The sequence below is a fragment of the Taudactylus pleione genome, unplaced genomic scaffold (assembly GCF_031769625.1).
Source record: "Taudactylus pleione unplaced genomic scaffold, aTauple2 ptg000027l, whole genome shotgun sequence".
In the NCBI taxonomy this organism is placed as follows: domain Eukaryota; kingdom Metazoa; phylum Chordata; class Amphibia; order Anura; family Myobatrachidae; genus Taudactylus; species Taudactylus pleione.
Window position 1 is genome coordinate 2545111 of NW_028284429.1, and position 13730 is coordinate 2558840.

Below are 13730 nucleotides of genomic sequence, written 5' to 3' on the forward strand. Positions count from 1 at the left end.
AGGAAAAGGGCAGAGAGGCTGGTGCAGACATGAAAAGGGCAGAGAGGCTGGTGCAGACAGGAAAAGGGCAGAGAGGCTGGTGCAGTCAGGATAAGGGCAGAGAGGCTGGTGCAGACAGAAGAAGGGCAGAAAGGCTGGTGCAGACAGGAAAAGGGAGAGAGGCTGGTGCAGACAGGATAAGGGCAGAGAGGCTGGTGCAGACAGGATAAGGCAGACAGAAGAAGGGCAGAGAGGTTGGCGCAGTCAGGAAAAGGGCATAGAGACTGGCACAGACAGGAGTAGGGCAGAGACGCTAGTTCAGACAAGAGAAGGGCAGAGAGGTGGGTGCAGACAGGAGAAGGGCAGAGGCTGGTCCAGACAGGAGAAGGGAAGGGCAGAGAAGTTGGAGCAGAGAGGAAGGAGAGGGGATGGGCAGAGAAGCTGAGATACACACAGAAGGAAAAAAAAGTGGGCACACACATGATAAGGGCAGAGAGACTGGCACAAGCAGAGAGTGGCCCGTATTCAATTTTAGCCGAGCCGCGTTAACTTAATGCGGGCCGGACTTAACGCCGACATTGCCTGTTTTCCAGGCGTTAAAGTATTGCGCGCGTGCCCGCGTATCTCCGTATTCAATTTGAAAGTACGCGTTAACGGCACCCGGCGATACTGTAACAAGCGGAAAGTCCTGTGATTTTTGGGGAAATCAGCCTGTCACCCCCCAAATGATGCTGTGACATGGGTGTTCACTATGGTACCCCCCGATTTGGCTTGCTGAATGTATTTGGTGTATGTAAACGGGCTCAATAGCTGCTAAATAGCGTTTTTCTATACCTGATGCAGAATAGTATTTAGGAGAATTTTTTCCACAAAATAACTTATCCCAGCAAATTTGGGGTACTTGAAAATAGGGGTCAGCATATTTAAAAGTTGCTAAAGTGAAGTTGAAACATCTTGAAAAATCCACCTGCTGCAAACACCTGCAATCAAAAAGATACTTGGGGCATACTTGGGGACCCCCCCAGAGTCAAGCTCGCTAGTTTTTAACTTTGTACCCCAACATTTTTTTTTTCGCCCCAATTTTTTTAAAAAATTTTTTGACACAGATTACCTTTGGGGGGCTGTCTGAAGGCTGCAGGGGGGTTTCCTAAACATTGCACCCCAAAACCCCAATTCTGCACTTTTTTCCACCTGCCATTCAGAGACGATACATTACCGCCTATTACATTGCATTGACTTAACGCCTAGGCGGAAAGTCTTTCAAATTGAATACGGAGGAAAACCAAAACAGGCGATAATGACGTCATCGGCGGTAACTTAACGCGGATCTGGACTTAACACTTCAAATTGAATACGGGCCAGTGTGGCATAGCCTTGGGATGGGCAGTGAGGCTGGCTTGGACTGGGGATGGCCAGATAGGCTGTCAAGTACAGGGAGGTTGGCACAGACAAGGGAAGGGCAGAGAGACTGGGAGAAACAGGGGAAGGGCAGAGAGGCTGGCACAGACGGGGGAGAGAGGTGGCACAGGCAGGGGAAGAGCAGAGGTTGGCATAAACAGGGTTAGGGTAGAGGGTGGAGCAGACTAAGCATAGACAGAGACTCTGGAATAGACTTGGGATGAGCAGAGAGGCTGGCACAGATGGGAGGGGCAGAGAGGCTGGCACAGATGGGAGGGGCAGAGAGGCTGGCACAGACAGGGGGGAGAGAGGTGGCACAGGCAGGGGAAGAGCAGAGGTTGGCATAAACAGGGTTAGGGTAGAGGGTGGAGCAGACTAAGCACAGACAGAGACTCTGGAATAGACTTGGGATGAGCAGAGAGGCTGGCACAGACGGGAGGGGCAGAGAGGCTGTCACAGACGGGAGGGGCAGAGAGGCTGTCACAGACGGGAGGGGCAGAGAGGCTGTCAAATATAGAGAAAAGGTAGTGGCGCTGGCACAGAAAATGGGAATTGCAGAGGTTGCTGGCACAGACAGGGAAGAGCAAAGAGGCTGGCACAGAGAGTGGAAGGGCAAAGAAGCTGGCGCAGACAGGGGAAGGAAATAACAAATGCCACAGACAGGAGACACGGTAAGAAAGACTTACACAGAGAGAACAGGGTGAATAAAAGGGAATAAATATCCAACTTTGGGCCGTATTCAATTAGCCACGAAAAGTCGGAATCCGCAAAAGGTATCACAGACGACATCATTTCGCCAGGTGGAAACTTTTCGCTGTATTCAATTGCAAAGACTTTTTGCGTGCACGGAAAGTCAATGCAAAGCAAGAGGCGGAAAAGATTTGCCTCTGATAGCAGGCGGAAAAAAGTGCAGCATTGCGGTTTTGGGGTGCAAGGGTGCGGTAAACACTGAGCACCCTTGGGACAGCCCCCCAAAGCATAACTTCGTCAATTAGCACCCCAAAAAAATTACTTTGAAAATGGGGACGAAATAGTACAAAGTTGGGATACATACATAAAAAGTAGCGAAATAGGCTTCTTGGGGGTCTGCAAGTATGGGGGAGGTGTTTTTTTTATTGCAGGGGCTTCCTTTAGGTGCGTTTTTTACGTTTTTAAAACTTCACTTTAGTGACTTTAAACCATGCTAGCACCCATTTACATGAACCCCAAATTTGACAGGACCACTTACTTTCACCGAAAAATACTGCTTAATGCTATTCTTCACCACTTGTGCAAAGACGCTAATTAGAAGCAATTGACAGCACTTAAGTACCCCGTATAGCTTCAGCAGGGCTATTCGGGGACATCTATATTTATCCCCAATGTAGGAGCATCTTTCGGGCGGTGTCAGGCTGATTTCCCCATTTTTGACAGCACTTTTCGCCTGTTAGAGTTTCGCCGGGTCGCAGTTTTTGCGTCCTTTGGAATTGAATATGGCGAATAGCGGGGGCGTGCACAAAAAGTATTCTCGGCAAAAACATGCGATGTAGGCGAAAAGGTCGGGCAGGTGAAACCTTTCCGTGGCTAATTGAATATGGCCCTAAGTGTGTTTGTCTTCTGGTCCTTATTTACTACATCTGCAGGGGAGGAAGATTCTTTTTGGAAACTGCAGCCCAGTGGAGGAGGAGGTACCGGCTGACCGAGTGGCTACCATGCCTTGTCATTTTATTTAAAAAGTTTATAATTGTTTAATAAACTTGCTAACATGTGCGTAACTACTGTACCCTACAGTAGGTAGATATTAAAGGTACCCATCTTCCTTGTCAATGTTACATGTGTTATATACATTTTTCACGATTGGGTGGTACATACTGTAGGGGCCCTTACAAACTTTTACTATAGGGCCTTTGAATACCAGGTTACGCCCCTGCTAGGTGGCAAGGCTTTGTAGACTGGAGCGGGTCTCGGTCAGCCAGTTTTATGTCAATTGTTGCTGGCCCATTTATTCTACTGAGACAGAGCAGTCTGGCAGTGGGGCCTGTCTGGGATTTCCCTGGTTCTCCACTGGGCCAGTCCAACCTTGAGTACACAAGTATCTATCTAGACCAGTGGTTCTCAAACTCGGTCCTCAGGACCCCACACAGGTCACGTTTACCAGGTCACCCAGCAGCTGCACAGGTGTACTCATTACTCACTGACACATTTTAAAAGAATCACAGGTGAAGCTAATTATTTCACTTGTGATTCTGTGAGGAGACCTGTAAAACATGCACTGTTTGGGGTCCTGAGGACCGAGTTTGAGAACCTGTGATCTAGACCAATCTACTACAAGTCCCAGGATGCCCTCACTTCCAGAGCTACATCCGAACTAGACCCTCTCATTGTGGGACTTTTGGTGGCTGGCAATAATGAAAGTTAATGTGCCAGTGACATAGGGGAGAACTAGGGGATTAATGAAATGTTACTGTATAGAGCTCCCCAGTAACACTCAGATGTATCTCTCCATTTTCAGGGTCAGCATAGCAGGATTCACCGCTATTAGCTATGATCCATACAGCGATACCATCCTGGAGGAACGATCTACTGTAACTTATACCAACTACACAGAATTTATTTCCCCCATACCTGTACCTACCCCAGGAACAGACGTGTCTAACACAGGTATAGTACAATCAGGCTACTGTGTTACTGAGGTACAAAGATGTCGCTGTGCACTGGCTGATGCATACTGTCAGAGAGAGTGTTATACACATTACACTGGTGCCCATAATGGTGGGAATGTAACAAACTACCCAATATCATCTGTGTGCGTATGGTCACCATTATTATTATTAATTTTGTAAATTTTTATCTCTTTTCTATTTCACTGGTGAAATGATTCATCGCACATTGGTTTGCAGTTTTCACATTCTGGGCCCTATTCTAAGTAGCAGCTGCTGCCAAAGTCGTGTCTGCGTCTTTATGCTAATATCTGCCCCTCCCCCGGTGTACAGCCGTGTGTCTGTGACTATATACTAATGCTGGTATCAGCCCTTCCCCTGGTGTACAGCCGTGTGTCTGTGACTATATGCTAATGCTGGTATCAGCCCTTCCCCTGGTGTACAGCCGTGTGTCTGTGACTATATACTAATGCTGGTATCAGCCCTTCCCCGGGTGTACAGCCATGTGTCTGTGACTATATGCTAATGCTGGTATCAGCTCTTCCCCGGGTGTACAGCCGTGTGTCTGTGACTATATACTAATGCTGGTATCAGCCCTTCCCCTGGTGTACAGCCGTGTGTCTGTGACTATATACTAATGCTGGTATCAGCCCTTCCCCTGGTGTACAGCCGTGTGTATGTGACTATATGCTAATGCTGGTATCAGCCCTTCCCCTGGTGTACAGCTGTATGTCTGTGACTATTTGCTAATGCTGGTATCAGCCCTTCCCCTGTGTACAGCCGTGTGTATGTGACTATATGCTAATGCTGGTATCAGCCCTTCCCCTGGTGTACAGGCGTGTGTCTATGACTATATGCTAATGCTGGTATCATCCTTCCCCTGGTGTACAGCCGTGTGTCTGTGACTATATACTAATGCTGGTATCAGCCCTTCCCCTGGTGCACAGCTGTGTGTCAGTGACTATATGCTAATGCTGGTATCAGTCCTTCCCCTGTGTACAGCCGTGTGTATGTGACTATATGCTAATGCTGGTATCAGCCCTTCCCCTGTGTACAGCCGTGTGTCTGTGACTATATGCTAATGCTGGTATCAGCCCTTCCCCTGGTGTACAGCCGTGTATGTGACTATATGCTAATGCTGGTATCAGCCCTTCCCCTGGTGTACAGCCGTGTGTCTGTGACTGTATGCTAATGCTGGTATCAGCCCTTCCCCTGTGTACAGCCGTGTGTCTGTGACTATTTGCTAATGCTGGTATCAGCCCTTCCCCTGGTGTACATCTGTGTGTCTGTGACTATATAATAATGCTGGTATCAGCCCTTCCCCTGGTGCACAGCTGTGTGTCAGTGACTATATGCTAATGCTGGTATCAGCCCTTCCCCTGGTGTATAGCCGTGTTTATGTGACTATAGGCTAATGCTGGTATCAGCCCTTCCCCTGGTGTACAGCCATGTGTCTGTGACTATATGCTAATGCTGGTATCAGCACTTCCCCTGGTGTACAGCCGTGTGTCTGTGACTATATGCTAATGCTGGTATCAGCCCTTCCATCGATGTACAGCCGTGTGTCTGTGACTATATGCTAATGCTAGGGGTGTGCACCGGCCACTTTTCGTGTTTTGGTTTTGGATCTGGATTGGTTTTGCCAAAACCACCCTTCCGTGTTTTGGGTTTTGTGTTTTGGATCTGTATTTTAAAAAAAAAAAAGCATAAAAACAGCTAAAATCACGGAATTTGTGGGTTTTTCTGCTCCTATGCTATTATTAACCTCAATAACCTTCATTTCCACTAATTTCCAGTCTATTTTGAACACCTCACAATAGTGTTTTTATGTCCAAAAGGTTGCACCGAGGTAGATGGATGACTATGCTAAGCGACACGAGTGGGCGGCACAAACACGTGGCCCATCTAGGAGTGACACTGCAGTGGCAGACAGGATGGCAGTTTGAAAAACTAGGCCCCAAACAGAACATAATGCAAAGAAAAAAAAGAGGTGCAAGATGGAATTGTCCTTGGGCCCTCCCACCCACCCTTATGTTGTATAAACAGGACATGCACACTTTAACAAACCAATCATTTCAGCGCCAGGGTCTGCCACACGACTGTGGCTGAAATGATTGGTTCGTTTGGGCCCCCACAAAACAAGCTGGCAATTAATCTGTCCCTGCACAAACTGGCTCTACGGAGGCAAGATGTCGTCCTCATCCTCCTCATCCACCGATTCCTCACCCTCTTCAGTGTTGTGTACATCCTCATCCTCACAGAATATTAACTCGTCCCTGCTGGAATCCACCACAACAGGTCCCTCTGTACTTTCTGGAGGCTGGTCTCCCTGGAAGAGTTGATAATTCATTTTTATGAACATCATCTTCTCCACATTTTTTGGAAGCAACCTCCTACGCCTTTCGCTGACAAGGTTCCCGGCTACACTAAACACTCTTTCGGAGTACACATTGGAGGGGGGGCAACTCAGGTGAAATAGAGCCAGTTTGTACAGAGCCAGTACAGGTACGGACTGTCTGATATGCTACTTGGATGCTGTCACCGATGTAATCCTCCACCATTCTGTCAATGGTGACAGTATAATATGCAGTGACAGTAGACATGTCAGAAATTGTTGCCAGGTCCTTCAGTCCGGACCAGATGTCCAAACTTGGTCCTGCCTGCCCTGCATCACCACCAGCGGGTTGCTTAGGATACCTAAGTTTTTTCCTGGCAGCCCCAGTTGCCGGAGAAAATGAAGTAGGAGCTGTTGACGTGTCATGTTCCGCTTCAGCTGACAGTGTTTTCACCAGCAGGTCTTTGCACCTCTGCAGGCTTGTGTCGGCCGGAAAGAGAGACACAACATAGGCTTTAAACCTAGGATCGAGCACGGTGGCCAAAATGTAGTGGTCTGATTTCAACAGATTGACCACCCTGGAATCCTGGCAAAGCGAATGAAGGGCTTCATCCACAAGTCCCACATGCCGAGCGGAATCGCTCCGTCTTAACTCCTCCTTCACTTTCTCCAGCTGCTTCTGCAAAAGCCTGATGAGGGGAATGACCTGACTCAAGCTGGCAGTGTCTGAACTGACTTCACGTGTGGCAAGTTGAAAGGGCTGGAGAACCTTGCACAACACGGAAATCATTCTCCACTGCGCTTGAGTCAGGTGCATACCCCCTCCTTTGCCTATGTCATAGGTGGCTGTATAGGCTTGAATGGCCTTTTGCTGTTCCTCCATCCTCTGAAGCATGTAGAAGGTTGAGTTCCACCGCGTCACAACCTCTTGCTTCAAGTGATGGCGGGGCAGGTTCAAGAGTGTTTGCTGGTGCCCCAGTCTTCGGCACACAGTCGCTGAATGACGAAAGTGTCCAGAAATTTTTCGGGCCACCCAAAGCGTCTCCTGCACGCCCCTGTTTATTGTGTGAGCAAAACATGCTGGAATTTGCCCAGATGTAATGCCCGCACAATATTGGTGGCATTGTCAGATATCACAAATCCCCAGGAGAGTCTAAGTGGGGTAAGCCACTGGGCGATGATTTACCTCAGTTTCTCTATGAGGTTGGCGGCGGTGTGCCTCTTACTGAAACCGGTGATACACAGCATAGCCTGCCTTGGAACGAGCTGGCGTTTCTGAGATGCTGCTACTGGTGACGCTGCTGTTGTTGCTGTGTAAGGTGATACATCTACCCAGTGGGCTGTCACAGTCATATAGTCCTTAGTCTGCCCTGTTCCACTTGTCCACATGTCCGTGGTTAAGTGGACATTGGGTACAACTGCATTTTTCAGGACACTTTTTCTGACGTTTCTGTACAGTCTCGGTATCGCCTGCCTAGTGAAGTGGAACCTAGACAGGATTTGGAACTGGGGACACACTACCTCCATCAATTGTCTAAATCCCGCTGCACTAATGGCGGATACCGGACGCACGTCTAACACCAACATAGCAGTCAAGGCCTCAGTTATACGTTTTGCTTCAGGATGACTGCTGTCGTACTTCATCCTCCTCGCTAAAGACTGTTGGAGGGTCAATTGTTTAGTAAAAGTAGTGGTGTTCCTACTTCCTCTCTGGGATGATGAACGACTCCCAGCAGCAGAAACAGCAGCAGCGGCAGCAGGAGGCGTAGCAATGCAGGATCCTCTGGAGGAATCCCGGATATGAGAGTCAGTCATGCCAGAGACATGGCCTGCAGGACTACTTCCGATCCTGACTAAGGAGGAAATTGACGAGGAGGGAGTTGGCGGTGTGGTTTGCAGGCACTTGGATACAACAGGACAATGGGATTTAGGTGTCCCTGGACTGCTTACGGTCTTAGCCAAAGTTTTTGAACTTGACAGTAACTTTTTATGAACGCACTGCAGGTGCCGTATAAGGGAGGATGTTCCTAGGTGGTTAACGTCCCTACCCCTACTTATTTCACCTTTAAAAATGGTACATATGGCAAGACAGTTGTTGTCCGGATTTGGATAGAAATATTGCCAGAGCAAAGAGGTGGAATGTTTGGTCTTCTGCCCAGGCATGACCGTGATGGGCTTTTTCATCCCACAGACAACAACTGTCTCCCCCGGAGCCTGATTTAAACAAACCACATCACCATCAGAATCCTCCTCGCCAACTTCCTCCTCAGCGCCAGCTACACCAGTATCCTCATCCTGTTGTACTTCAACAGTGACATCTTCAATTTGCATATCAGCAAGTGGACTATGGGTGCTCCTTTCAGCACTTGCAGGGGGCGTGCAAATGGTGGAAAGAGCCACCTCTTCCCGTCCAGTGCTGGGAAGGTCAGGCATCGCAACCGCCACCACACTTGGACTCTCCGTGGGGATTTGTGATATCTTCTTAGAACGCACAGTTCTTCGCTGTGCTTTTGCCAGCTTAACTCGTTTGATTTTTTTTAGCGGGAGGAGGGCTTCCATCGTCATGTGAAGCTGAACCACTAGTCATGAACATAAGGAAAGACCTTAGCCGTTCCTTGCCACTCCGTGTCGTAAATGGCATATTGGCAAGTTTACGTTTCTCTTCAGATGATTTAAATGTTTTTTTTAAGGTCATTTTCCTGAACTTTGTCATTTGGGATTGTATGTGCCCTCTACTATAACATTGGGCATCGGCCTTGGCAGACGACGTTGATGGCATGTTATCATCTATGTCATGACTAGTGGCAGCAGCTTCAGCACTAGGAGGAAGTGGTTCTTGATCTTTCCCGATTTTATTTTTATCGGAGAAAGTTTGGTCCTCCATTTATGTTATATTGATATATACGTGCGGCTAAGGTGCACACAAACACAGAAAATAATTTTGTATTTTTGTTGGAGACTAGTGCACTTTGTGGGTTACACCACCCTTTAAGAAATGAGCCAGCCGGCTCTTTACTTATGGGACACAGGCGCACGCTTGGCGCTGCTCCTTTGTTGATGCACGTGCAGCTACAGCCCACACAATTCACAAAGACAGAAAAAAAAAATTTTTTTATTCTTTGTGGAGCGCACTTTGAGGGTTACACCACCCTTTAACAGACAGACGCACGCTTGGCGCTGCTGCTTTGAGGATGCACGTACAGTGCAGACAATTCACAAACACAGAAGAAAATGTTTTATTTTTGTTGGAGTGCACTTTGGGGGTTACACCACCCTTTAACAGACAGACGCACGCTTGGCGCTGCTCCTTTGTTGATGCACGTGCAGCCACAGTGCACACAATTCACAAACACAGAAAATATTTTTTTATTTGGTTTGGAGTGCACTTTGGGGGTTACAGCACCCTTTAACGGTCAACCCAGCCGGCCCTTTACCTATGACACAGGCGCACGCTTGGCGCTACTTTGTTGATGCACGTGCAGCTACTGCGCACACAATTCACAAACACAAAAAAATATATATTTTTGGAGTGCACTTTGGGGGTTACAGCACCCTTTAACGGTCAAGCCAGCTGGCCCTTTACCTATGGCACAGGCGCACGCTTGGTGCTACTTTGTTGATGCACGTGCGGCTACTGCGCACACAATTCACAAACACAAAAAAATATATTTTTTTTGGAGTGCACTTTGGGGGTTACAGCACCCTTTAACGGTCAAGCCAGCCAGCCCTTTACCTATGACACAGGCGCACGCTTGGCGCTACTTTGTTGATGCACATGCGGCTACTGCGCACACAATTCACAAACACAAAAAAATATATATATTTTTTTTTTTGGAGTGCACTTTGGGGGTTACAGCACCCTTTAACGGACAAGCCAGCCGGCCCTTTACTTATGGGACACAGGCGCACGCTTGGCGCTGCTCCTTTGTTGTTGCACGTGCAGCCACAGTGCACACAATTCACAAACACAGAAAATATTTTTTTATTTTGTTTGGAGTGTACTTTGGGGGTTACAGCACCCTTTAACGGACAAGCCAGCCGGCGCTTTACTTATGGGACACAGGCGCACGCTTGGCGCTGCTCCTTTGTTGATACACGTGCAGCCACAGTGCACACAATTCGCAAACACAGAAAATATTTTTTTATTTTGTTTGGAGTGTATTTTGGGGGTTACAGCACCCCTTAATGGACAAGCCAGCCGGCCCTTTACTTATGGGAAACAGGCGCACGCTTGGCGCTGCTCCTTTGTTGATGTACGTACAGCCACAGTGCACACAATTCAGAAACACAGAAAATATATTTTTTATTTTGTTTGGAGTGCCCTTTGGGGGTTACAGCACCCTTTAACAGACAAGCCAACTGGACCTTTACTTATGGGACACAGGCACACGCTTGGAGCTGCTCCTTTGTTGATGCAGGTGCAGCCACAGTGCACACAATTCACAAACACAGAAAATATTTTTTTATTTTGTTTGGAGTGCACTTTGGGGGTTACAGCACCCTTTAACGGTCAAGCCAGCCAGCCCTTTACTTATGACACAGGCGCACGCTTGGCACTACTTTGTTGATGCACGTGCGGCTACTGCGCACACAATTCACACAGAAAAAATATTTATTTTTTTTGCACTTGGGGGAGCACTCCTGATTGACAGAGCACCCCCTGGACAACACTACAGCACCCCTTTAGGACTGGGACACTGCACAGGACTTTGGAGTGGACACAGCCCCTATGGACAACTGACTGCACAACACAGTCCAGCCAGCCCCTATGGACTTTGGAGGAGTGGACACAGCCCCTACGGACAACAGCAGCACAGCACAGTCAGCCCCTATGGACTTTGGAGGAGTGGACACAGCCCCTATGGACAACAGCAGCATAGCACAACACAGCCAGCCCCTATGGACTTTGGAGGAGTGGACACAGCCCCTATGGACAACAGCAGCACAGCACAGCCAGCCCCTATGGACTTTGGAGGAGTGGACACAGCCCCTATGGACAACAGCAGCACAGCACAACACTACACTACACAGCCCAGTCAGCCCTAACTCCCACCCTCCCTCTTCACTGTCCACAGCCGAGTGAGAAAATGGCGCCGACGCGGGTACCTTATATAGAATCCAAAACCCGCGAGACCCGGAAGGCGGGATGATGACGTTTTGCCTCAATTTCAGATCCGAGTCAGGCGGGAAAAGTTCAGCCTGACTCGGATCGAGGGGGCTCGGATTTCAGAAATCCAAACCCGCTCACCTCTAGCTAATGCTGGTATCAGCCCTTCCCCTGGTGTACAGCCCTGTGTCTGTGACTATATGATAATGCTGGTATCAGCCCTTCCCCCTGGTGTACAGCTGTGTGTCTGTGACTATATGCTAATGCTGGTATCAGCCCTTCCCCTGGTGTACAGCCGTGTGTATGTGACTATATGCTAATGCTGGTATCTGCCCTTCCCCTGGTGTACAGCCGTGTGTCTGTGACTATATGATAATGCTGGTATCAGCCCCTCCCCAGTGTACAGTTGTGTGTCTGTGACTATATGATAATGATGGTATCAGCCCTTTCCCCCAGTGTACAGCCGTGTGTCTGTGACTATATGCTAATGCTGGTATCAGCCCTTTCCCTGGTGTACAGCTGTGTGTATGTGACTATATACTAATGCTGGTATCAGCCCTTCCCCTGGTGTACAGCTGTGTGTCTGTGACTATATACTAATGCTGGTATCAGCCCTTCCCCTGGTGTACAGCCATGTTTCGGTGACTATATGATAATGCTGGTATCAGCCCTTCCCCTGGTGTACAGCCATGTTTCGGTGACTATATGATAATGCTGGTATCAGCCCTTCCCCTGGTGTACAGCTGTGTGTCTGTGACTATATGATAATGCTGGTATCAGCCCTTCCCCTGGTGTACAGCTGTGTGTCTGTGACTATATGCTAATGCTGGTATCAGCCCTTCCCCTGGTGTACAGCCGTGTGTATGTGACTATATACTAATGCTGGTATCAGCCCTCCCCCTGGTGTACAGCTGTGTGTCTGTGACTATATGCTAATGCTGGTATCAGCCCTTCCCCTGGTGTACAGCTGTGTGTCTGTGACTATATGCTAATGCTGGTATCAGCCCTTCCCCTGGTATACAGCCCTGTGTCTGTGACTATATGATAATGCTGGTATCAGCCCTTCCCCTGGTGTACAGCCGTGTGTCTGTGACTATATGATAATGCTGGTATCAGCCCTTCCCCTGGTGTACGGCCGTGTGTCTGTGACTATATGATAATGCTGGTATCAGCCCTTCCCCCCGGTGTACAGCTGTGTGTCTGTGACTATATGATAATGCTGGTATCAGCCCTTCCCCTGGTGTATAGCCCTGTGTCTGACTATATGCTAATGCTGGTATCAGCCCTTCCCCCTGGTGTACAGCTGTGTGTCTGTGACTATATGCTAATGCTGGTATCAGCCCTTCCCCTGGTGTACAGCTGTGTGTATGTGACTATATGCTAATGCTGGTATCAGTCCTTCCCCTGGTGTACAGCCGTGTGTCTGTGACTATATGCTAATGCTGGTATCAGCCCTTCCCCTGGTGTACAGCTGTGTGTCTGTGACTATATGCTAATGCTGGTATCAGTCCTTCCCCTGGTGTACAGCCGTGTGTCTGTGACTATATGCTAATGCTGGTATCAGCCCTTCCCCCTGGTGTACAGCTGTATGTGACTATATGCTAATGCTGGTATCAGTCCTTCCCCTGGTGTACAGCCATGTTTCTGTGACTATATGATAATGCTGGTATCAGCCCTTCCCCTGGTGTACAGCTGTGTGTCTGTGACTATATGCTAATGCTGGTATCAGCCCTTCCCCTGGTGTACAGCCATGTTTCTGTGACTATATGATAATGCTGGTATCAGCCCTTCCCCTTGTGTACAGCCGTGTGTATGTGACTATATACTAATGCTGGTATCAGCCCTTCCCCTGGTGTACAGGCGTGTGTCTGTGACTATATGCTAATGCTGGTATCACCCCTTCCCCTGGTGTACAGCCGTGTGTCTGTGACTATATGCTAATGCTGGTATCACCCCTTCCCCTGGTGTACAGCCGTGTGTCTGTGACTATATGCTAATGCTGGTATCAGTCCTTCCCCTGGTGTACAGCTGTGTGTCTGTGACTATATGCTAATGCTGGTATCAGCCCTTCCCCTGGTGTACAGCCGTGTGTCTGTGACTATATGCTAATGCTGGTATCAGCCCTTCCCCTGGTGTACAGCCGTGTGTCTGTGACTATATGCTAATGCTGGTATCAGCCCTTCCCCTGGTGTACAGCCGTGTGTATGTGACTATATACTAATGCTGGTATCAGCCCTCCCCCTGGTGTACAGCTGTGTGTCTGTGACTATAT

The 13730-nt window shown here is 48.5% G+C and overlaps 1 protein-coding gene across 1 annotated transcript in view; it reads left to right on the top strand.

The window, feature by feature from the left end:
* The window catches only part of LOC148539145 (receptor-type tyrosine-protein phosphatase eta-like), a 168045-nt gene that overhangs the window by 81128 nt on the left and 73187 nt on the right, over nucleotides 1-13730 (top strand). Inside the window, exon 13 of the mRNA XM_088451818.1 lies at nucleotides 3869-4017. Coding sequence (XP_088307944.1) covers nucleotides 3869-4017 — 149 coding nt within the window. The remainder of the gene's footprint in view (nucleotides 1-3868; nucleotides 4018-13730) is intronic.